The following is a 26,128-nucleotide window of genomic DNA, read 5'->3' on the forward strand; positions in this document are numbered from 1 at the left end:
CTTGTTAAGTATTGGTGGGTCTCTGATGTGCTGCCTGTTTTTAGAAGGCTGTATTGATATTTTACACCCAGCTTTTTCGCTCATTTACATTGCATACAGATACTGAATCAGCTTAGGGAAATAAAAACACAGAAGGAACTACAATTCAGTTACAGTTAGCCTCTTTCTCCCCCCTTGCACTGAAAAGCAACAATTTACTGCTGCTTAGGAAAAGCTCTGCATTTACCCTGCCCTTGTCAGTTCTAATGACCAACACACTGGGAAAGGGGCTAGAGGGGGCATGGTCTCCAGCTGTTTACTTAGGGTAATCCAGCTCTTAAATCCATGTCCCAACACCCAGTCCTGCATACCACCCCCACAGCAGGCAGTCACATCAGGGCTAGTGACAAACTAGCTGGTAAGATTTAGCTAATTCAGATGTGAAAAGCAAGAGATTTCTAAACCTAGATATCTAGAAGAGAGCAAAATAAAGATCTTTACTCCCACTTAACAGCACAAAGTGTCGATAATATGTTTCTGAATCTGTTACACATTAGGCTTTTTGTCAGAAACACCCAGGTGGACCTCTTGTTGCTGTGAAGCCAATGACAAAAAGCACACAGGACTTTGCTTGGAATCCTTTGGTCTTCCTGCAGTACATGGTAAAACATGCAGAATGTTGCCATCAACTACGGATCCTCATCCCCACCCTGTGCTTTTCTGTTAAACTACAAGGAACAAAATCTCCTGTTTTATATAATTAAAAATGCACTTTAAAATTAACAAGAAATGTCTAACATAGTTAATTTCATTACACTAACTCAGATTTCACTTCTTTTGTAGTGTTGATGAGCCTGAGCAACACTGAATCAATCATGCAACTCAAGTTTTACCATGCGCTAATTTATTTAATATAACACAGGTACAGAAGGCTCATCCAAATCCTCAAATGAGTTCAATGTTTTCTCTTCAAACAGAGCCTGGAACGTGACAGTAGAGAAACCTATTTCTGAAACACGTGAAACCTCCTGGGAATTAGTCAAGATTTTTGCTTGTGGAACATTCTTACCGAGATCCCTTCAACACTGACTCAAAAAAATCTTTCTCACACAGCTTCACAAAAGGAAATGAGACCCTTTTGAACAGATTCTGTTTAGTAGTTTCCTCACAAAAAAATCTCTTAAATATTCAGTACTGGAAGCAACAAAATGACTGTAAAATGAATTCTTAACATCTAAATACAGCAGTTTCTAAAAAACAAGTACTTCAAAATCAATGTAGAAGACATGTACATACCTATGACTATCTTCGCTTTCTGAATCTTGCTCTTCATCAGAGTCTTTGTATTTATCAGGATCTGGAAGAGTACTTGGGTCAAACTCGTCTTCACTTCCACTGTGTGCAAGAACGGCCACTGTTTCCCCTTCAGCCTGACAGGTGACAAATGGAGAGTTATAAGACAGGCAAACAAATCCATGTTAATTACCATGACTCCATTAATAGAGATGCATTAACAAAAAACATTCAACCACACTCAACGGCCACCACTAGCATAGCCAAGAAAACAGTATCGTTTCTGCCATCATCATCGTTCCAGGCTGTTAAAGGCTGAAGAAATACTATTCAAAATGAAGCTCAAGGATTTACATTCAAATTCTTCCTTCCTAACACCATCATCTTAAATCTACCAAAATTGGAAGTGATTTTGGCAGCAACTAATCAACAGTCATCTGAAGGTATTTAATATGAAACTCTATGGTCTCTCAAACACACTGGCAAAGAGATGTGAGCTAGAGGACACATTAACCACTTGGGTAAGGTGTACCTTATAACGCACCCTGACTTAAAATTCAGACGGTTGTCTTTGCAGTTAAAACCCAAAACGTCACTTGAGCTGAAGTAACTGTCCTATCCACCACAAGTGATGTGTGGTCTTCAGGCTCCCTCCCAGAAGCTCCCATCTCCCCTCTCTGGAGCTCAGCTCCCCTCCTCTCCACAGCCCAGTTGGGGAAGGCAAGTTTCACCCAGGGTGCGGCAGCGCCTCGTGAATTCCTTAACAAAGAGGGCACAGAAGCTACTTCTTCATAATGGATAATCTAATTAATCTGACTGCTTTGGAAATACGCACTCTGCCCAACACAGTCCTGAACTAACGGCACCACTTTTGTAAATATTACTACTACTAACAGACACAAAGAAAGCAGATGGGCTGGAGGGCATATGCAATTGCATATGCACACAAATAAAAAAAAAAAAAAAGTTTACAAGCATTTCTAAGCAACACAAATGCTAGATGCATGCATTTTTATAGTGAAAAACAAAACAAATGGAAGGAAAGTATAATTAAAGACATTGCTACCTTTTGTTTACATTTCTAAGCAATATTCACATGGCTGAGTTTCCAAAACAGTACTCATTTAAACGACACTTCATTCTATGAATAACTTCACTTAATTAAATATTTGAAGTTCATTTTTCTTCCGATTTTTCCATCTACCTCCAGGCCACAGTTTTAAAAGCACAATGTCTTCAAGTGCACACACCTCATCAGAATAAAAACAAACAAAAAAAGCCAACCCATATCAAAGGTCCCTATTATACTGACATATACAGTATGTGGAAGGAAACAAGCTGCTTGGGGTACGATTAGTCACTGCTGCAAGAGCTTGGCCAGTGACACTTCCACAAAGCGTTGAAAGCAAGCAGGAGAAAGTGCTAAAAGCCAGATTTGCTGTTAGAAGGCAGAAGAAAAACATACTAAGCATGCATTTTATTCTTGATTATTTTGAAATACTAGTAAAGGTAATTGCACAGGTGGGTGTATAAAATCACTAAGGGCATCATCAGACTCAGCAGCACTGTGAACTACCTACAGTGATATAACCACCTACTGAAAAGCATGTTGATTACCAGGGAACTTCAGGTGCAAAATTTCACAACAAAATCAAGAGAAAAAAGTATTTTCTAGCTTCCAAAAATATCCTCTAGCTCATCTTCTAGTACAACATCACAGAAATTCAACAGAAAACTATTTTGAAGGTTACCTTTTTCTAAAGCATTTCCATATTCAAAAAGCATCCTGCATTAAATTACAGCTTTTTTCAATTTCTTTTAAACATTAAATATTTACTCTTTACTTGTCCCACTGCATCTATTCTTTCAAAAGAAGTAGCACATAACAATTATGTATTAAAAAAAAGGCAAATGAGAAACAGTATTCAAAGCTGTGATATGGAACAAAATATTTTTAATATTTATGCATGACACTATGCCACAGAAGGCTAACGTTTAATGGCAGTCATCTTTTAAGACTTGGGCTGTTCACATCCGTATTCTCAGTTATGTCAGCAAAATGTTGATATTGCACCATTTCTTAAGTTTTGTCATTTATATATGTGCACATAAGACAATTATGCACACACAGATCAAACCTTCACTTTCGTTACACACTCATATTCATTTTTCCAGCAGAAAATTTGCAGAGACTTGTTCAAGGTAATGCTTACTATTACAAGAGAAATAATTGGCAAAGATGCCTCTAATTCATCAGGAATCGTGAGGTCATATTTCTTATGAGCACTGCCTGTTACATATTCATTATAATACTCGTAAGTCCCTGAAATTGTTAAGAACTTGAGCATGAACATTTATCATCCACAGTTGAACAACAGAAACTCATTATTTTTCACTGTTGCTTCAAATTTTTATCAGCCAGTCAGGAGGAAGAAGTCTTGTGACTTCACATTACTCACCACAAGAACTGGAGAAAAAAGTCACATCGTAGCTCAAGATAATACCTGCAAAAGTTCTTTATATAAAACTTACAAATAGGATGCAATTTAGAGAACTGGGACTGGATGCTACCTAAGGCAATCACTACCAAAGACAGTATTAACTGTAGAATAGATTTGGACCATCTGTATTTTATGTCTAAGGATAGCGACAACGTGCTTTGCAGCATGATTTATTACAAAGTTCTGCTGTGGACAGAAACCCGTTCAATCATCACATCAGGCCAGTCAGGAGAACAGGATTCGGTGGCACTTAGCTTGTTACCCCTTGGCAGAATGAAAACAGTAAGGTATCTCTTTTACTATACCAGAGAGGTTGCCCCCCTTTATTTTGCAGTCTAGTTCCAGACCATACAAACTTTCTACGAAGTCTTTCAGTTTTAATACGGCATTGGGTAGAAACATTTCTGCATTTACAAAGTCTCTCTCTAGGGCATAAGGAGATCATTCTTATGCAAAAACTTTGCAGAAAAAAAGATCAGCAAAATACCTTTGCTGGAATCTAGCAGGTTTGTAAACCTCATTGCCATCGACTTGCCATATGTATCAAGTAACAATAACTCACTTCAGGCATTTTGGAAATGCACATAAGATGAAGCAAACAGGGCAGGTTCCTCTAGAGATTTTGTCCTGCTTGAAGACAATACAACTTCTCATTGTCTTTGTTGTAAGATACAACAACTCAGTTTCCCCTATAAAGCAAGATGAATATGATGAAGATAGGTAGTTGTGCTAGGCAGACTGAGAGGAGCTTAAAATGAAGAAATTAATGTAACTTTTAAAGAAAATGAGCACTCAAGGGGTTAATTTTTTATAAATAGCAAAATGCTGTCTCCCTTCTACCACCCAGTAGTCATTCAGGTGAAAATTGTCTATTATCATGAGATAAAAGAAAAGCTGAAAAAATATGCCATGAAAACCTATGCGCAGACAGAAAACTTCACATTTTCCAAGATTAAATTACAGAATACATTTATTGTGGTATTTAATTTATATCTAATTTAATTTAATAGGTATTTATTTTTTACCTAATTAAATTATTTGGAGTTGCAACTTTTACATTCAACCCTTTAAGCAATTCATTTGTCCCTAGCGATCAGGTTGAGCTGGGGGAAGAATTGTTTCAGTGGTGCCAATCTGTCCATAGTACTTTACACAAAACACAGTGGAGGAGTATTTCTGGTCCACTACAAATAAAGAGTTTTAAAGTTAGTTTAGAAGTTGATCAGACTTGATTTACATCTGTCAACAGTCACACATTATAGTGATGTTTGTGATTTTAATGCAATACAAAAATAAGCTTTAAATACTGTTAGTAGGTCATTACACAAGTACACAATATTTTAAAATTTAAATATTAATATTTGCATAAAGGGATATTTAAAAATGTAACCCCTTTCATGACCTGATAGCATTCAAAATTGTATTCACTTGCTTCTTTCTGACAGTTATTTTTGAGATGAAAATGGGAGTTGCTTCTGTGCCATTTTTATGATGAAGCACATTCACAAACAAAGTGCTTGTAGGTTTGTAGCATTTCCTTTAAGCCTTCTTACTCTAGATTCACCTGCTCGCCTCGGGGAGTTTTTTTCATAGCCTGAAACCCTAACCCAGAAGTAAGCCCCCTGCTGAAGCGTGGTTGCTCTGATATCCCATCACTTTGTTTGCCCCAAAGGAAAACAGCTATTCTGGCAGTTCACAAATAGAAATACAATCTTTGATGTAACCAGGGTGTTTGATCCGATAGTTGCTTTGAAGATCAAGAACAAAGCCTCAGACAACACTGGAAACTGACTGGGAGCCAGTGGAGCAAACCAAGTGCAGACCTGAAACAGCTGCGTAAACCACGATGAAACTGGGCAACTACACGGCCTACTGTCTAAAGCTCATCAATAGCCTTCAAATCCAGCTCCATCTAAACTGAATTACAACACTTCTAACTGGAGGTGACAAAGTATCATTTCCACTGAGGCAAGGATCTGTCTTAAGATGATTTTTTCTTGTACGTTAAGAGGGGAAAGGGTGTATTTCTATGTTGCGTGCGGTGGTATTTAAGATTAACCTTCATGAATTGTGATCACAGAATCATCGAATGGCTTGGGTTGGAAGGGACCTTAAAGATCATCTAGTTTCATCATGCCACCTACTAGATCAGGTTGCCCAGGGCCCCATCCTACCTGGTCTTGAACACCTCCAGGGATGGGGCATCCAAAGCTTCTCTGGGCAACCTGGTCCAGGGCCTCATCACCCTCCTAGTGAAGAACTTCCTCCTAGCCTCTAATATATATCTCCCCTCTTTTAGTTAAAAAAACATTCCCCCTTGTCTTGTCATTATCTGACTGAGCAAACAGTTGCTCTCCATCTTTTTTATAAGTACCCTTTAAGTTTTGAAAAGTTGCAGTAAGGTCACCCCTGAGCCTTCTCTTCTCCAGGCTGAACAGCCCCAACTCTCTCAGCCTTTCTTCATAGGAGAGGTGCTCCCAGCCCTCTGATCATCTTCGTGGCCGTCCTATGGACCCGCTCTAACAGCCCCACATCCTTCTTGTGCTGGGGGACCCAGACCTGGACGCAGCACTCCAGGTGGGGCCTCACAAGGGCAGAGTAGGGGGTACAATCACCTCCCTCTACCTGAAGGCCACCCCTCTGTTGGTGCAGCCCAGGACACAGTTGGCCTTCTGGGCCTCAAGCATGCACTGCTGGCTCTTGTCAAGCTTTTTGTCCACCAGAACCCCCAAGTCCTTCTCTGCAGGGCTGCTCTCAATGAGTTCTTCTCCCAGTCTGTGCTCACATCTGGGATTGCCCCAACCCAAGTGCAGCACCTTGTGCTGTGTAACCTCGTTAGGTTCACATGTGCTGAATTCTCAAGCTTGTCCAGGTGATCAAGTCATGTGAGCTTTTTTCCCCAGTGTCATTTACCCTACCATCTGCAACACTGAACAGGCAATATACATATCCTTTCCAAAACTGTTTTTGTCAATCCTTCTAGGCTAGTTTCTTCTTGTGGATAAGTAGGAAGTGGTATACAAAAGGGTAGGAAGAGCAGAGAACACGTTGTTACAGGAATTTCTGTTTTCTTGGTGTGAAGCACACAGAACGGATCAAGGCACACAACAGAAAGGAGATGTGGACAGGAACAGGGTCCTCTATTTCAGAAGGATTGGTCAAATTCAATGGGTCTGGCCAGAAAGACTGGTAACCAAAAGATGGAGTAACCAACAGTTCAAGTTAGTCAGGCGGACAGTCTTTGACACTACGATGATCTAATCTGCCTTCCCGCCTCTGGGAGGAGTATCAATCTTGGGTTTTGGTAGAAAGGAGAGAAAACTCTTAGCTTCATCTTCAAAATATTTGCCCTTCCCAAGCATTAGCAGTCACGCCAAGATTCAGTTTCATCCAGTCATTCTTCATTTCTTTTTAAGCAATCTGACTTCTTAATAAAATTAGCCTAGTTTAGCTACCAGAATCTTGCTATTTAGCAACCATCTCAAATAACGTACATGTAAATACCTAATTTTCTTTCTTACTATTCCTATATGCTCAAAATTTATGATCAGTGAATGGGTGAGCCTACGGCCCAAACTAGCACACGCTGATGCATATATACTGACATTCAAATCTTTGCTGTGTAAATATACCAACACAGTTCATGTTGTAAAGGGCTCGTGGCACAAGCACAGTTGAGAACCATCAAAACCACAAAAATCATAGATATTTCCACATTCACTTCTAAATTTTTGAAATTTCTGTGAAAAAATTCTTTGAAATTTTTGAAGTTTCTGTGGTTATCATAGTAGTAGGTATACATCTTATCTGTAATCTTGATCTCTATGAAGTATTGATATTCTCTATCAGAGTTAATATCAGCACAACAAATGCATATAGAGAATGATAATATAATTTGCTAAATTTAAAATCACAGACTCAACAACCTCAAAATGAAATGTTGAGAACTCTACCCAAATAACTTTTTTTATTTCAAAGTATCTGTTCCTATTTGTATTTGAATTATAATAGTTATGCCTCACAGTTGGAACTTATGCTTTTAATTTTTTATTTTCTTCCTAGAAGGCCAATGTAGAATACTTACAGTAAATACAAGATTTTTCAAGTTGTTACTAGCCACAACTACCAATGTGATTTTAACAAAAGGGCAGACTAATACAATTCTGTTGTGAAAGCTCAGGATAAAACCACAATACAGTTAACTTAAATGCAATTCATGCTACAAACATGAAAATACAACTTAGAAGAAATTAAGTTACTAGGTTGGTAGCACTGGAAATGAAATATACAGTGGAATATATGAAATTTTGACACCCCCCCCCCCCAAAAAAAAAAAAAGAGTTTAACCTACTGCTTATATTGTTGATTTTAGAGATTGAGCATACCCAGATTGCACAAGAGCGCAAGCTAATAGTTCCAGTGACATGGGCATGTGCACGCAGTTGTTTTATTTGCCATAAACGACCAAAACTAAGATCTTTAGTACCACTAATAAAATCTCTGGCATTTGAATTAACACAGTAGTAGCTTAATCTCTGGCCAAACAGAGAGGTTCCAGTGTCTGCCATGGCAGCAGCTAGACAGAGATGCCATCATGTACACTAAATCCTTGTCTGAAAGAAAACTGATGTAAAACATTTGATAACACAAAAGCCTCAAAACGAATTTTCAAAATCTTTCTAATGCTATGTTGTCAGGTATTATTTTGCTTGCAAGTGAGCAAGTAATACGAAAAGAAAAAAAAAAGCAGGGGGGGAGAGGGTGGGAATAAGAAATGGCAAAGAGGAAGATGGTAAAGAGTAAAAAGCCATAAGACCTGCCCTGGAGCTGATTGAGAAAGAAAGCAGAAAAATAGCAAAGAGGGAGGAGAGCTGGTAGCAAGTGCAGAAGAATAAAACCAATGGGAAATGGAACTAGGGAGCGCGAAGCCAAACAACACAAGCACCTCCTTCGTGCAACAAGTGGCAAAGCCATGAAACCTTCTGCCAAAAAATACAGAATGAGCTAGGTGTTTAAATGGGCTCAAGAGGTAGGCAGATAGTTAACAGTGAGAAAAATCTATCAAGGGTTATTAAGTACGGTCGTGCTGTGCCTTTGCCCCCGAAAGTCTTTGAGCTGCAAATTTCTCCAGCCAGAGAGCATAACACGGTAAAAGGAACTATTAGCGGTTGTCCTGTTTCTATAACAGTCCTGTCTGGTCTCAAGCAGAGAAACAACAGCAGAGTAGCTAGGATCTCAGGTCCAGCAGCCAGCTCCCCATCTGTTTTTACCTTACGAAGGTGAAAGAAGTCACAATGCACAACAGTGCACCATGGTCATCCTGCAGATATCCAGAGTTACCAAATCCGAGTTTGAAAACTACCGTGCAGGTACCATTGCAGGTTTTCCTGCTAAACAGCTAGAAAGAACTATCAAATCTGACCAAGAGAAAGGACGAAGGCTGTCCTTGTTTGAATGTGTAGCCATTTATGGAAGTAATTTTTTATCCCCCTGCTGCACTGTATTGTATCAATCTCTTAGGTCTTCCACAAATATGGTATTTTGTTAAATGAGTCAGGTGAAGACTGTCATCTCATTCAGCACAAGTACAAAATGTTTGAAACAATGCAGGGAGGGGAAAAAATCAAAATTGAGACAAGTTTCCATCAAAAGCCTAAGCACGTGGCTAACTATATTTATTAAATGTAACAGTGACACCCCTATCCGATGGCTCTTTAAGGAAACAACACTGTACTGTACTCAAGCAGTCTTTGGCTTTTGCACTACTGTCAAAATGTTTTCACTCTATTTCCAGTGACTGAGTAACAACTTTTGGTTTCAGTAATTGAAATACAGGTGGTATGCAAACGGTGAGAGCAGAAGATCTGGCACTTATCCGTAGGTATAATTAGTGTATTAACGACTTCTTGCTGCTCCCCAGAAGCCTCCACCCCATACTTACAGCAAATCGATCTCAAACATGCTGTAGTCATTGATGTTGTCTTCACAAATTTTAACTTAAGAAATTGCAGTTTTCAGCTAAGGACACCTTATGCCTTGCAGTTGCTCATTCGCTTGCTTGTTCATTTCAACATCTGAAAAATCTTTATACTGCATAAATAATGTATTATATCCATAACAACAGGATACAGTACACTGTATGATCGATTACCTTGGCATTTAGCTCTTGTGAGAATGGCTTTTGTGAAACATGGCTCTACTGGGTTCCCACAAAATTACATTTTGGTAAAACTGTCTGAACTATCAAACTTAGGTATGGCTAGACATAACGTTATTAACAGTGCACAGGCAGGTACAAACTTTAACTTCTTATACTGTACCAAAACAACACTATTTGTTGTCAGGGTGGGTGGACCAATTTAAATCAGACATTTAAATCACCAGCTATAATCCTGACTACAAGCAGCAAACATTTAGTTCACCGAGTAGTAGATGCAAATAACAAATGTCTCCCTTGCTCTTCTTTTCAGTATTCTGAAACACGGTTGTTTTACACTGGCTTTGACATGAAATTTGGTACTACTTTATGCTATTTGAAGTCTCAATTTTTCTTTTCCATTTTCTTTTTCCATAGTGATGTTAGCAAATGATAGAAGAGCCATCATGTACTTGTCCAGTGATTACTGTTCATTTTTGAATCATGATTAGTGTCTCATTCTATCTGAAATGGAAACAGATTTCAACCAGAATTTTAATTATTTTGTAACTTTTAAAATTTGTTATATAGCTTATGTATATTATTTTAAAGTTACTCCTAATTAATAGTTTAAGTAGAACCATCCTGAATACTGCAGATATGTGGAAGAAAAAAATATGAGTTTATCCAAGCAGGTGCTGTAATTTAAACTAACATTTAACAAGATACACATTCTCTGTTGCTGAAAAATAAAATTTACTTCCAGGTATCCTGCCTTTCATGATTTCAGTATGGTTGATGACCTCAGACCTAATTTCTATTCAGAGACTGAACGAGTAAAGGAAGAATAAACAAAAATGCCCAGTTCCTCAAGTACATATCGAACTTAGTTTAAAATATGTATTTAAATAACTATTTTTGTCTTCTTACTGAACTTTTGATTTTTATCCATCACACTCTTAATTTTAAGATGGTTTTCAGTTGTGGTGTTTTGCTGTTTTTTTCCCCCATCTTTCTCCCAAATACTTGCAACATACACACAAACTGTCAAGGAAAGGGAGAACAAGGATAAATGTTAGACTCACTGATTTAAAAATAAATTGTAGCATGCTTAGAAAGGTGTCAGAAAAAGTAATTTTAGCTTAACTTTACTGCTCATTATGAACTCCAGTGCGAACAGCTCACTTGCTCTACTGACTTCTTGGTGTTATGCAAGCTGCTTGCAATTGTGATTTGCCGTACATTAGTAAATACTGGAAACAGAAACAGCAAACTGAAAACAAGACTGCTGGTTTGACTGTAGACATATTGCCAGTTCTCATGAATTCACTGGCCACAACAAACAGAAAAGTGTGAGCTTTTATTACCCCAGAGGACCTCCACCAGAAACAGAATTTAGTACAGATCCACAACATGCTTTCTGTATAGGCCACACAATGAAAACCACCATCTTCACTACAAATAAAAATAAATGCACTAAATAAATGCTTAAGCCTAGATAATATTCATGAGTTCACACAATGTTATTCTGTAAAGTAGGGCTTTAAGTCTTCGTGCTATCTTCATCCTCCACAACCTTTGCTTGTTTTAAATTAATAAAATGCATTAATTTTGGTTTTCAGATTTGCCATTAGAAGGTCAAATGCATGAACTAGCTGAACTGATGTAACGATAACTTCTTGAGACTGAAAGCAACTGGATGCTTAACACTCCATTAATCTCAGTATGTTGATAATTTCAAAACCCACAGAAAAATACTGTTAAACGCTCTCTTAGAGCAGCTTCCAAGAAAAATCCAGTCGATGGATTTGTTCCATAAATCTGTCTCTGTCACATTCCTGGATGGGATATTTCTGATCCTGACACAGAAGCCTCTCAGCCACACACAGCAGCGCAGGTGCATCAAGACAAACCAGGCAGGACTTGCAGGACATAGCTGGTGGTCACCTTCTCCATCCTCCCTCAGCAAGTAAGCTCAGTTACATCGTTACCACCTTTGTTTTTCGAGCCTTCAGTAAGGAGGATCCCACAATCTCCTCAAAAACTTGTTCCAGTATTCAGATAACCTCACCATTGGAAGATTTTTCTAGTGTCTGTACCGAATTTCCCTGTTATAAACCTGTTATTTTTGCACCAACCTGAGAACAGATTGCTCATTTACTTTTCAAGTTTTCGAAGTATTTCCTCCATTTCTCTCCTGTAGATCACACCAGCTAACGCGTAGCTCATCAGCCAGGGTGCAGCTTTGGAGAAAACTCTTTTGGCCCGATGAAAGCTGAGGTAAAAAGCCACTGCTTGTCCTGTTCTAGGGCAAAAAGGCACTGCCTGACTACTTTCTGAATGGGTCACCAGTTAAATAAAGATGCATCCACCAGCTGGTTTGGCTCCTAACCGGCAGAAAAATGTGTATACTGACTGATCAATCTGAGAAGAAATTTCAACAAATTCAAATCATAATTACATTTTCAACAAAACCTTCACAGAACATTTGGTTTCAGTGCCATACAATTCCTATTTGGAAACTCTGCAAGCAGACCTAGAATCCAAACTACCAGGAAGCTGTGGAGGTCTTGGCTCTATCCTAAGATATAAACAATAATCCACCCATCAGACTGTAGGTGGACACTTCAACCAACTGAATTTAGGAAACATGTTTTACCACTGGTAGAAGCAAATATTTAAAAATCTTTCCTAAACTGCTAAAGGGACGTACAGGATTTACTATGGCCTTGTTAGTACCCCCCAGAATCCTCCTCAAGATTTTATAGGTCTGAGAATTTACACAGTCACATAACAGATCAATTAGAAGTCATTGGTATTTGTTGGTTCAATCTCAACAAAAATCCAAAACCAGCAACTGTAACATACCTCATACATAAAAAATTATATTAAACTGCCACTTTCTCCAACACCTGTCGTACAATGCCTTAGACTTGCATAACTTTTTCAATTCTTGACCTAATAATTAAAATGATAGATGAAAATCAATCCTTTTTTGCCTCACAAACATTTTTTTTCCACTTGTTATAATAAACAAAGGTAAACAAGAAAAAATCAGATGTGACTTGAAAACAATGTTAAGTTTTAATGTAGTTTTACAGACATAGCAGTATTGCTTTGTTTGAGAAACGGCAGAGCCAAAGTGCCTGATCCTCCTTACATAAGTCTCATATATTTGCACAAGGAATATTTGATCTTGAAAATATTATTTTTGCTTTCTTCAGGACTACTACTCTTTGCAAAAGACAAGTTTAGGATTTCAGCTTTATGGAGTTACTAAAATTATTTCTGCCTCAGTAGAACCACCTGATCGTAAAAGCCAGTTGTGATTTGGTTGCAACTACAAACCTATCTCCTCTCGCACGTTTAAATGTGTTATGCTTTCTTTTTAAGTTCTTGCAGTTTCACAAAATTTTAAGGATAAAATTTAATGACCTATATAAAATAAATAAATCATTTGTTATATCACATTCTACTTGGCATACAATATTAGCACAGAGAACATTTGCTAGAGGTACTGTTAAGCGAAAACCCTTGTTACATTATGCATGACTCCCCAAAGCACTGAGTACATAATATCCATCACGAAATTCAGAATATATAACTAAATTTAGAAAGAAGTACTTTCAGACCTGTGATCAGCGTTCTGACATCTCCGGTTATGAGTTTTAATTAAACTTGCTTTTTGTATTAAGTCTATTTTTATTAAGTAGGCACAGAATCATGTTTTATACATTATGCATAACTAAAAAGAGATAAAGTTATTTGTAAATGCCTTTTCTTAAAGCGACATCATAATTCAAGTCACCGTTCTGTAACTTTTCTTCACAACTGTGATGAAATGGAAACACCACTGAACATAATGTACCTCTTTGAGGGCTTCAGCCACCTCACTGGCAAGCTATTTCAACACCCCAAGTAACGCTTCTTGCGCAGACAGGCTGATAAATGAGATCTTTGGATGATCCATAGCATGTTTTACTTTTGTCAGGAATTAAATTATCAAAAAATAAAAACAAAGAGATTCCCAGACAGCTCAGTTGCACCAGACTAACCCTCAGATTCCTGAATTCCCATCTTCTGGCACTGGAGATCTCCCATCGCTAACCAGGTGAGGTCTCAACTCTTTTTCTACACAATAATCACATTTGAAGTTTCATAACTCCCTGCTATCACAGATAAGAAATACAAAGGTACACCTAGATAAAGCTCGGACAGCCGAAGAGCTATCTGTCCCGTCTCCAACAAGCAATGGAGTCCTTTCATGTAACCGCTGAACACCAAATCCATTTAATCCAAATGTACTCGACTGTACTTTAGCCTGGTGCCCAGCACGTGCAGTTCTGACCGAGCTCTATACGCCGCGCTAGCTTGTACAGACACACATGAGAAGTGCCTCCATCTTCGCCAGACGAAGTTGACAATGCCCATTAAATCCAGCATCTCAGCTTTCTGAGCACAAAGGACCACTCGCCCAACAAGAAATAGCAGCAAATTTACCAGCTGCTCTCCCTCTGCAGATTCCACCCGCAAAATGAACCATTCAAATAAGTCTCAAGCAAGAAACAGACTTAAATTACCCAGCATACCAAATTACCCAAACCAACAAGCACCTCTTAAACAACAAAGAAAGCCCAGCTTAAAGGAGTTGATGTTTACAGCTCCAGGATATCTGCCTGGATGGTACGCTGAGACCTGACGTTGAAGAAAGGTTTTTAACAATACAACGCTTTTCTACAAAGCATTCCTTGAAGGACTATTTTCTTCAAAGGTCACTCTTTCCACATTTGTCAAGAAAGAGTTGTAACTAATGAGCCTAGTACTACAGCATTCGGCTTTTGGATAAACACCTTTCCAAAACAGTCCAAACTGAAATTCCTTGGAATCGGCACGTTTATATTTACACATCCCAAATCACTTCCTCTTTGGCTGCAATCAAATACATGATCAGATTCACTGGCTAACCAATGTTAAAAAACATTGGAAAAAGGGCTTTATTAGAAGACCAGAAAGCTATTTTCCTGCTGGAGAAAGAGCTACTTGGTATTCAGGTGAAGAAAGAAGCAACTTCTGATTTATCTGAGCAACTTCACTCCATTTCCTGAAAATCAGACAGCCAGAATGCAGCACCTGCTAATGTAGCACTACTATTATCTTCAAACTGGGCTTTTACCTGTCTTTTCTTTACCTCCAAAGTAATCCATACCACCAGAAAATTCTGATTCTTCACGTTCATTTCCTCCTGTTTTTTCAGACTGGTTGGTAGCCAGAGGATGGGTATGGTGCAAAGAACTCCCAGCACACTCCTGTGCTTTGCACAGTGCAAAGAAACACCTAGTTTTCAGAGTCATGAACAAATAAAATATACAGCACTTATTACAAGTTTCAGAGAAATTAAGGTTTTTCTGCAGAAAGGAACCTGAAAGAGAATTCTTTTCAAAATATTTATTCACCACCTTATTCCTATAACAACCAAATTTTGTGTACAGGCTGATAAAATGCTGCTTCTAAGGAAAGAGCACAAATAAGAGGATATAAAGTGCTTTAAGGATGAGTGCAGATAAATTGAGAACCACCATCAAATAAATTAGTATCAGAATAAATCTAAGCATTGGAATGCTATTTTGGTTCTAACTTTGCGCTTCATTGCTAACATTGTTAAATTCATTTTATTGCAGGCATTGCAATGCAGTGTACTGCATTTTCAAGATCAATTTCATTTTGCAAATGTGAAATACCTAGATTTTCATTCTAGATTTTTTTTGGAGAGAGTTTTGGACAACTGGTTTCTCAAATTTGTTCTTAGCTTTATTTAGTCACTTCTCCCCATCTTTTCCATCTATTCAGTGCTTTTGATCTGGTTTGCATAATGTACGGTGCAGTCATTTTCCTTTTGTTAACGAACGCTTATTTGGAAATGAAGATTCACCAAATTATATTCCATAGCTTCTGATAATGAGAAGTGAACACCAGTAAACCTCCTGCATGCTAACTAAAGCTGCTGCCTGCAAGACATACAAGAAGTACTGCACCAAAATGCTCTTGCTGCTGCACCACTGACATCTCTGAATTGGAACAAATGTGGCTCATTAAACTGAAGCAGAATAGAGACAAAACTGGAATGGAGATTTTCCAAAGTGCTCCATTTTCAGGGACTTTTTATTTATGAATTTTATCTGCTTTCCAATATAGATAGAACGGCGAGAAGCAATGTATTGCATATGCTGTAATAAGTTAGAAGAGACTTATTCTCTTATTATTAGATCTTATTCTCTTATTATTAGAGTGTCATGGCTGTGCTGCAACTCCCACTGGGTTCTGGTGGACCTCAGCCATTGCAACCATCAGGGCAGGAGCTGCCAGGGAAAGGTGGTTCCCCTCCAGTCTTAAATCTGCGGTTGCTTCAGAAGGCACAAGAGTGAGATGAATGGTCTTAGGATAATTCTACAGATGGCTAAAACAGGCATTTTTGAGAAAAATTTAAGAGAGTTTTTTTTGAGAAAAATTTAAGAGAGTCATCATGGCACATTCATAGGAATAGTTGAGAACAGTTAATTCTGGAAGCCTTCCAAGACAGAGCATGCTGACACTTATTTATTTTTAACTGAATGGTGAACTTGAGTGCAGTGTAATCCTGCGTCAATGTTCAAATCCCTGTACTTGACTGATATTGTGATTTTTATATCTATATATATATAAACAATTTCTGAAGAATACTGTATATGCATTTTTCAGCAGATCAGACACATTTTCAGGGAACTAAATAAAATTCTCCCTGGTACAAACAAATTAAACAGGGATTTCTCAAAGCTAATCACACAGGTTGGAGTTGCTAAGAAGAATACAAAGCAAGGAGACAGAGGGCCAGGTGAGGTTCACACTTTCAAAATCATGGCCCATAACCAGCATACTGGTCCCCCACGTATGCCGTACACTGGTTGAAAACAGCATCACAGCTGGACTGTGCTATCCACTGCTCCTTCCTAAACCTGAAGTTTTAACATGCCTGGTGATAGGACGAGGGGGAATGGGCGAAAGTTGTGCCAGGGGAGGTTTAGGTTGGATATTAGGAAGAACTTCTTTACCGAAGAGGTTGTTAGGCATTGGAATGGGCTGCCCAGGGAAGTGGTTGAGTCACCATCCCTGGAGATCTTTAAAAGACGTTTAGATGTAGCCCTTAGTGATATGGTTTAGTGGAGGACTTGTTAGTGTTAGGGCAGAGGTTGGACTCGGTGATCTTGGAGGTCTCTTCCAACCTAGATGATTCTGTGATTCTGTAATGTTCCTATATTCACTTGCATATTCTGGGAATGTTACAGGAGCAGCTGCTACAGACCAACAGCGAGAAACAGACTGCCAGGGCTGTTCTGATGGCAAAAGATATCACACAGAAATGGACTCCTGATGTTCCCCCCTCCTCTGCACACGTACCGGGTAAATTTTGCAGAAAAATAACTGGCTAACAGAAAAATGTGCAGCACATACACTGACGCTTTTCACGCTTCTGTAATTTAACAAATGTCTCAGTAGTGTCTCCAAAATTATCATTAATAATTTACTTGACCATTTAGCAAAAACAGTTCATATTGGTATACACATTCTCAGGATTTCTTTATTGATTTTCATTACCTGCTATATTATTCTTTTTATTTCTTCTCATTCCTATTTAGTCTGTTAATAAGAGCAGTGATTTACTATGTCATATACCAGGTATTTGGAGAACATTTACACAGCTACATCAATTAGCTGTTTTCCTGCAGTCATGAATTTATAATATTTAATACAAATATACAGAAGAAAACACAATGGGCTACACTGGAAGGGCTGCAAGACTGATTATGTCAATGAATTCATACATAAGAAACAAAACTAAGCTTATTATCCATTCCAATTTAAATCAGGTGTGTTTATTTCTCTAGGAGTACTTCCAACTAGAGGCAAGCATAATTTTCAACAAGCAAATTATCTTTTCATCTAACGCTTCACCCTAGTTGAAGTTGCCCAGAACCACAGTGAGATGGGGTCCCACATTGCCTACCAGTGCAGAACAACACGCCATCAGTCCATTTACCTTCATTCAATAGGTGAACACTCCTCACACAACTCAGTCTAGCACTCCTATGGAGATGGTCGGCAGCAGTTTTATGTCAGAAGATTAATTCAGTATCTACCAATTCATTCTTAATTAAATGAACTGACATCTCTCCGTTAGTGATCCAATATTCAAAACAGAACCAGAAAGCAGCCAATTTCCAGTTAGGATTGGCTCAGGAAAGCAGGCACGTTTGGTTTAATCTGCATTCAGTGAAAGCATAAACTGCGGTCGTGGGTTGCAAAATAAGGCAGTTGTGTCCACCTTCTCCTAGATGAAGCTAATCCTGATTATACTCGTGCAAACGCTGGTAGCTCATTAGGACAGTATTTTCTGGCAGGATCTTATGGGTATTTTTCAGTGCTAGCAGTGGCACATTAACAATCACATATTACTGAATAAATCACATAGCTGAATAAATTTCCAAACTAAACTTCTAGATGCCAGCCAAGACAAAGCATGGCTATCTTAGCGTGCGTCTCACTGACCGGGTTACAGCTCAGGGAGCAGCCTGAAATTTAACTGTTCATGTAACATTGTTTGGCATGTAAAATTTTAAAATCCAGAATCGTCTGTAGTGCCATACCTTTAATCCTTGCTTAGATGAAGCCAAAATGGCAATTAGGCTCAGCTGTACTTAGCTAATTACTGGAATCAATATATGCTTTTAAAATAAATCCTAATTATAAATGTTAATTAGTAGAATATGCAGTTACTCACAGTTACTTAAAAACATTAGCAGGCATCTTTAGGATCAAACAAATTTCTCATTGCTTTCTCACAGATTGTTCAAGTTTCACAGAATCACAGAATCATCTGGGTTGGAAGAGACCTCCAAGATCACCGAGTCCAACCTCTCACCTAACACTAACAAGTCCTCCACTAAACCATATCACTAAGGGCTACATCTAAACGTCTTTTAAAGACCTCCAGGGATGGTGACTCAACCACTTCCCTGGGCAGCCCATTCCAATGCCTAACAACCCTTTCAGTAAAGAAGTTCTTCCTAACATCCAACCTAAAACTCCCCTGTCGCAACTTTCGCCCATTCCCCCTCGTCCTGTCACCAGGCACGTGGGAGAACAGACCAACCCCCACCCCGCTACAGCCTCCTTTAAGGTACCTATAGAGAGCGATAAGGTCGCCCCTGAGCCTCCTCTTCTCCAGGCTGAACAACCCCAGCTCCCTCAGCCGCTCCTCGTAAGACTTGCTCTCCAGACCCCTCACCAGCTTAATCGCCCTTCTCTGGACTCGCTCGAGCACCTCCATGTCCTTCTTGTAGCAAAGGGCCCAAAACTGAACACAGTACTCAAGGTGCGGCCTCACCAGAGCCGAGTACAGGGGGACAATCACTTCTCTAGACCTGCTGGCCACACTGCTTCTTATGCAAGCCAGGATGCTGTTGGCCTTCTTGGCCACTTGAGCACACTGCTGGCTCATATTCAGCCGACTATCAACCAATACTCCCAGGTCCTTCTCGGCCAGGCAGCTTTCCAGCCACTCATCTCCCAGCCTGTAGCGCTGCTTGGGGTTGTTGTGCCCCAGGTGCAGGACCCGGCACTTGGCCTTGTTGAACTTCATGCAGCTGACCTCAGCCCATCGCTCCAGCCTATCCAGATCCTCCTGCAGAGCCTTCCTGCCCTCGAGCAGATCGACACACGCACCTAACTTGGTGTCATCTGCAAACTTATTGAGGGTGCACTCGATCCCCTCATCCAGATCATCGATAAAGATATTAAAGAGGACTGGCCCCAGTACCGAGCCCTGGGGGACTCCACTAGTGACCGGCCTCCAACTGGATTTGACTCCATTCACCATGACTCTTTGGGCCCGGCTACCCAGCCAGTTTCTAACCCAACGAAGTGTACGCCAGTCCAAGCCAAGAGCAGCCAGTTTCTCGAGGAGAATGCTATGGGAAACGGTGTCAAAAGCCTTACTGAAGTCAAGGTAGACCACATCCACAGCCCTTCTCTCATCCACCAAGCGCGTCACTTGGTCATAGAAGGAGATCAGGTTCGTCAAGCAGGACCTGCCTTTCATAAACCCATGCTGACTGGGCCTGATCACCTGGTTGCTCTGTAAGTGCCGCATTATGACACTCCAGATGATCTGCTCCATGAGCTTCCCTGGCACTGAGGTCAAACTAACAGGCCTATAGTTTACCAGGTCTACCTTCTGGCCCTTCTTGTAGACGGGCGTCACATTTGCTAGCCGCCAGTCGACTGGGACCTCCCCCGACAGCCAGGACTGCCGATAAATAATGGAAAGCGGCTTGGCCAGCTCCTCCGCCAGTTCTCTCAGTACCCTCGGGTGGATCCCATCTGGCCCCATCGACGTGCATACATCTAAGTGCTGTAGCAGGTCGCCAACCATTTCCTCGTGGATTGTGAAGGCCACATCCTACTCCCCATCCCCTTCCACCGGCTCAGGGTACTGGGTATCCAGAGAACAACCGGTCTTGCCGCTAAAGACTGAGGCAAAGAAGGCATTAAGCACCTCAGCCTTTTCCTCATCTCTCGTCACTAAGTTTCCCCCCGCATCCAGTAAAGGATGGAGATTCGCCTTAGTCCTCCTTTTTGTGTTAATATATTTATAAAAACATTTTCTGTTATCTTTAACAGCAGTAGCCAGATTGAGCTCCAGGTGAGCTTTGGCCTTTCTGATTTTGTCCCTACACATCCTTACAATCCTTCTGAGTGGCCTGCCCTCTTTTCCAAAGATCATAAACCCTCTTTTTTTTTCTAAGCTCTAGCCACATCTCTCTGTTCAGCCAGTCTGGTCTTCTTCCATGCTGGCTCGTTGTTTTCCTAAACACATAGGCCAGTTCTATAAAACGAAGGTGCTATTTTAATTAAACTATTTACACTGACTGATTTAAAGAAAACAATTAGCTATATTCCTAGAAGTCAATGTACAATCTCACAAATGATGGGCTATTAGCAAATGCGCTGATTTACAAAAATCACAACATTACTTTCTTCATTTCAGCCTCCTTACTGGAAGACGGGAAGAAAACTATGAATTCAAATTGTCTTCCCTATTAAGGCAGACTGCGATTTAAAACTCAGAAAAGGTGTATTAAAAAGAAGCAAATGCATTTTTAAATCAGAAGACTCCACAGCCTGGTTTGACATATAGTTGCATGAAAAGGTGGTGGCAGAGGTAACTTCTGGCTGTAGAGTGCAAGAAGTGACAGCAGAAATGAGATGATCAGGACACAGAGACAAGACCTGCCTTCAGAGGAACAGCAGGAAAAATAGCCTAAACCTAGAGGAAGATCTGTAGCTGAATTTTACTCCAACTTCCTTGCATGAGTTTCCACATTTTAACAACCTAACTTATTAGGATATTGAAAACGCCACGGGAACACCAACAATCTCAGCTCTTCCCCAAAGCTCTAAAATTTCCAGTTTTGCTATTCTTGTTTCTTCACTCCAAGGCTTAGCTTGAAATAAGGTCATCATTCCATTTCCACTATTTTTAAGCTTTCTTAATAGTTTATTATTAATAACCCATTAGTTACATTAACAATCCAGAACTCCTTGTACTCTAACACGTCATAAAACAAATAATTAAAAAAGAAATCAAAAGTTAGGATACCAAAATTACCAAAGAAGGTTTATTAAATAAATAAATAAATAAAATCCCACATTGTTCTAGCTGGCAAAACAGATTTTGCTCTTTCTTAAGAAACCTTAATTCTCTGTCAGCCACCACGTTATTAGTGAAGTGACCACTCAGATGCTGTTAGGTGGAGATTTCCCTTGTAGGAAGCCCAAGAGGTAGCGACATGAACTAGTTGGTGCATTATTTCAGTTACAATGCTGTGACGCCTGAAGAGCTGTGCTAAAGAGTCGTTTTTTAATGAACTCCCCATTTAAGAAAAATAAATTAGGAACTGTTGCCAGCATGCAACTCTTTCAGTGCAGTTATGATTAATGTAGCTGCCATAAGGACATATGCAAGAAGCAGTTTAATTTATTCAGAAATAATTCAGGACATTTGGGTGACTGGAGGCTACAGCAACACCTCCAACCAAATAAAATTGCATTAAAGCACTTGCTTTGTAATTATTTTCTCTCTTTATTCCAACAAGTTTTCCGAGTGCACAGGTTTTCAATATCAAGAAGAAATCACCTATCAACATGCAAAAATAATCTAGAGATGAGATAAATCATTTGAGCTTTTTTCTTGTCTGACAGTGTATGTAATAGGGAAAGTGACAGATTAAACATCTGCTCTGAATACGGTGTCAAGTAATTGAGATTACAGCAAACAGAAAATCTGGCTGAGGCAACTGGTTATGATTTTTATTTGAACTGTGATATAAGCTAAACAGTGAGCATGACATTCAGAGCAACAATATTTACAAGCAGTACCATGCCAGAAATGCCACTACCATGATTGTGCGAGGTAGTTTGAATTAGACAATAGTACAATAGTTTATGTACTGACATGTTTAAACTCCTTTTCATTTGCTATCTTCAGCACTGTCTGGTTCACTGAACTTCTTCCCACAACAACTGACCTTTGAGTAAGTTCAGCCAGTGGAAATTTTCCCTAAGACAGTAACCACTTCTTCTGCAAATAAAAAGTAGAGTAAAATACTACAACACAACCTTTTTCCCCTTTAGCATTTATTATTTCAAAATATCAATTCAATTGTAATAAAATTATTTGGAAACAAAATCTAAGATAGCACCAAAAGTGCAAGCAAAGGAGGAACGGAAAGGGTTGCCTTGGTTGCTGGATCCAGCATCTCACAATTGCAGCCAACTACTCAGCAACAACCGTGCTGCCATATACTAAAACAATTCCCCAAATTATACATGAGAAACTTCAGATCCAATATAAACACCAAAAAGCACAACTATAAAATGCCCCAGGAAGACTTTTCCTAGTTTCTGTGAAAGGTAGAAATTTGTACAGGCAAATTCTCAGAAGATGCTGTACCTTTAGTTACAGAGCAATGAAAAAAGAAAACCTCAACTATAATGATCCAGAAGAAAATATATAAATAAAAACGTTGGTGACTGATTAAATCCTGAGCTCAAAAATAAAATGCACCCATGAGATATCTAACAGATTTTAAACAATCCTCACCAATAAAACCTATTTTCAGCTGCCAGAGAAGGCAGAAAGAACTCACAGACAAAATTAACATTAAAATGTGCTATTACTATATCAAAACCTATTCATGTTAAATATACACAAACAATTTGCCTTTAATTTTAGCTCAAATTTAAAATACTTTGACCATAGAAGCAAACCCAGAGAGAACATCTCATCACGATCCTTTTAAATGCAGTTTACCCATACAACTTTTGATAGCCTACTTGACCAGATGTCAGAATTAGTATGAATCCTGTTAATTACTCTGCAAGACAATTTTCACCTAATACAACAACATGTTTTTCAGTGACATCCTCACCAAAGGAAGATCATGTTATCAGCAACCAGGACAGAGAGCAGCAGCAAGCTGGCCTAGCACACAGCTACTCAGCAGCTGAAAGTCCTGGACATATTTAGGTAACTCCAAACAAATCCCTGGGTTATGAAGTCCCCTTGAGTCCTACATATTTGGTCTTCAGAATGAATGTGTTGCTGTCTCTTACTAAAACAATTAAACATAATAGTCACTTCAGGATTTAAAAAACCATTCGAAGTTCTTCTACATCATCCTGAAGTCTCTGCTTCACCACATTACAAAACAGTGCAGTGGTCTGTGCTTTAAAAATGACGGTGAAACATCAAAACCAATTTGAAACGTAAGATCAAATCCGAATGAGAGAAAACAAACAAACAAAAAAGCCTAACTCTAAGCTAAGTGGGTTTTAAAAGCACTGAGATAAAAAGATGGAAACACTGATTATAAATGCATTTACTGAATTCTGAATGGAACAGGCCATAAGATTAACATAATACTTTTTTTTTTTTTTTTTTTTTTTTTTTTAATAATAAAGCCTTGGTACAAAGAAAAATCCTTAAATATTTCCACAGCCGAAATAACCCTAATACTAACAGCTGGCCATGTTTTACATGTTGCTACACAAATTTGGAAAAGAAGCTATCAATTGCACTGCTCCCAGCTACAGGCAGCACAAGAGCTGATGTACAATTCATGCAACTGCCATGCTCAGCCTGACACTGGTCGGCTGGTATCTGAAGTCTGACACCTCAGCTTCACCGTGTTCCAAGCTACCAACGAAAATGCTTCGCTGCCAGGCACTGACCATTGCTCAAGTCTTCTATGATGTATTGGGTTTAGGTGGGCAAGGTTTTGGTAGCAGGGGGACTGCAGGGGTGGCCTCTGTGAGCAGAGTCCAGGAGCTGCCCCACGTTAGATAAGGGACAGTTTCAGCTGGCTCCAAAGGGACCTGCTGCTGGCCAGAGCTGAGCCAGTAAGTGATGTTGTTTGTGCCTCTGGGAGAGCAGATTGAAGAAACGAGGGGAAGAAAAAAAAAAAAAAAAAAAAAACTTCTGCCCAACAGCAGCTGGGAGAGAGGGGTGAGAGCTGAGAGAGAAGCAGCCCTGCAGCCCCCAAGGTGAGTGCAGCAGGAGGGCAGGAGGTGCTCCAGGCACGCAGCACAAGTTCCCCTGCGGCCCGTGGAGAGGCCCCTGGTGGAGCAGGCTGTCCCCCTGCAGCCCACGGGTCCCACACGGAGCAGATCTCCACGCTGCAGCCCGTGGAGGAGCCCCCGGTGGAGCAGGTGGATGTGGCCTGGAGGAGGCTGCGGCCCATGGAGAGCCCCCGCAGGAGCAGGCCCCGGGCCGGAGCTGCAGCCCGTGGAGAGGAGCCCACGCAGGAGCAGGGGGTCTGGGGGGAGCTGCCGCCCGTGGGGGACCCGTGCTGGAGCAGTTTGCTCCTGGGGGATGGACCCCGTGGTACGGAGCCGTGTGGGAGCAGTTCTGGAAGAGCTGCGGCCTGTGGGCAGCCCCCCAGGCTCAGTTCGGGAAGGACGGCATCCCGTGGGAGGGACCCCACGGGGAGCAGGGGCAGAGAGGGACCGTGAAGGAGCGGCGGAGACGAAGCGTCAGGGACTGACCATAACCCCCCATTCCCCTGCACCGCTCAGGGGAGGAGGTAGAAGAGGGTGGATGGGGTGAAGGTGTTTTTAGTTGGTTCTTTTTGTTTCTCACGTCTCTAGCTTGTTAGTAATAGGCAATACATTTTATTAATCTCCCTATGCTGAGTCTGTTTTGCCCATTACAATAATTGTTGAGTGATCTCCCTGTCCTTATCTCAATCCTTGAGTCCTTTCCATCGTATCTCATCGAGAGTAGAGAGTAGTGCAGTGGAGCTCAGCTACCCAACTGCATAAAACCACCACAAACAATGATAACGACGTATGCATGGTTCATTTGTTTTTAATTCCACCTTTACTTTTTTAATTCCACCTTTCCATTTATAAAAGCCTTTCAGATAACAGAGAAGGACTGTCAACTAAGCAAGCAACTAGCCTGGCATTTGGGAAGACTGAATCAGCTCTTTACTCCAGCCCAGTCAGAAGCAAAGTGTAAGGAATGCCTGCCGTATCTCACTCTGCTCTTTGCTTGCAGAACAGAAGTAAATCCTGATCACAGGCTGCTGTGAGGAAAACCGCATTAAAAGATCACGAGGCACTCAGTACTACAGCCACAAGGTTTGCAAAATTTAGACAGGCTAAAATACTTTACAATTTATTATCCTATCTAAGTAGCACGCATAGGAATAGCATTTCAGAATTCAGAGCTAAATGACAATTTAAAAATCAGTTTGTGAAGACCTCTATACTATTATTTTAAATGAGGCTTACATTCGCCAGCAATGAGTGTTCTAGAAATACCTTAAATTAGACTAAAGGCAGATTTGCTTCATTTAACAGCCTCTTACAGTGGAAAAGCTGTTTTAAGGCCAGTTTGTTAGATATGACTAGAATTTTAGAGGACATCTCCTGCTTCTTTGGCAAGTTAGATAGTTGTTGGTAATGCAGTACAGGCAACAGTTTGTCATTATTCCTTGTTATAATTTTTCAATAGGCAACTCAGTATCTTAGCTCGCAAATATCACACAATGCATTTATTATTATAATAACAGAAAAATTATAGTTGTAATGATTGATGGGCAAAGAGACTTCTTCACTGACA

At 40.0% G+C, this 26,128-nt stretch overlaps 1 protein-coding gene across 1 annotated transcript in view; it reads right to left on the reverse strand.

The window, feature by feature from the left end:
- Positions 1-26,128, reverse strand: part of DDX10 (DEAD-box helicase 10) — a 193,680-nt gene that overhangs the window by 11,790 nt on the left and 155,762 nt on the right. Inside the window, 1 exon segment of the mRNA XM_013188158.3 lies at positions 1,276-1,409. Within this exon segment, the coding sequence (XP_013043612.3) occupies positions 1,276-1,409 (134 nt within the window).

The sequence above is a fragment of the Anser cygnoides genome, chromosome 1, assembly GCF_040182565.1.
Source record: "Anser cygnoides isolate HZ-2024a breed goose chromosome 1, Taihu_goose_T2T_genome, whole genome shotgun sequence".
NCBI classification, from domain to species: Eukaryota; Metazoa; Chordata; class Aves; order Anseriformes; family Anatidae; genus Anser; species Anser cygnoides.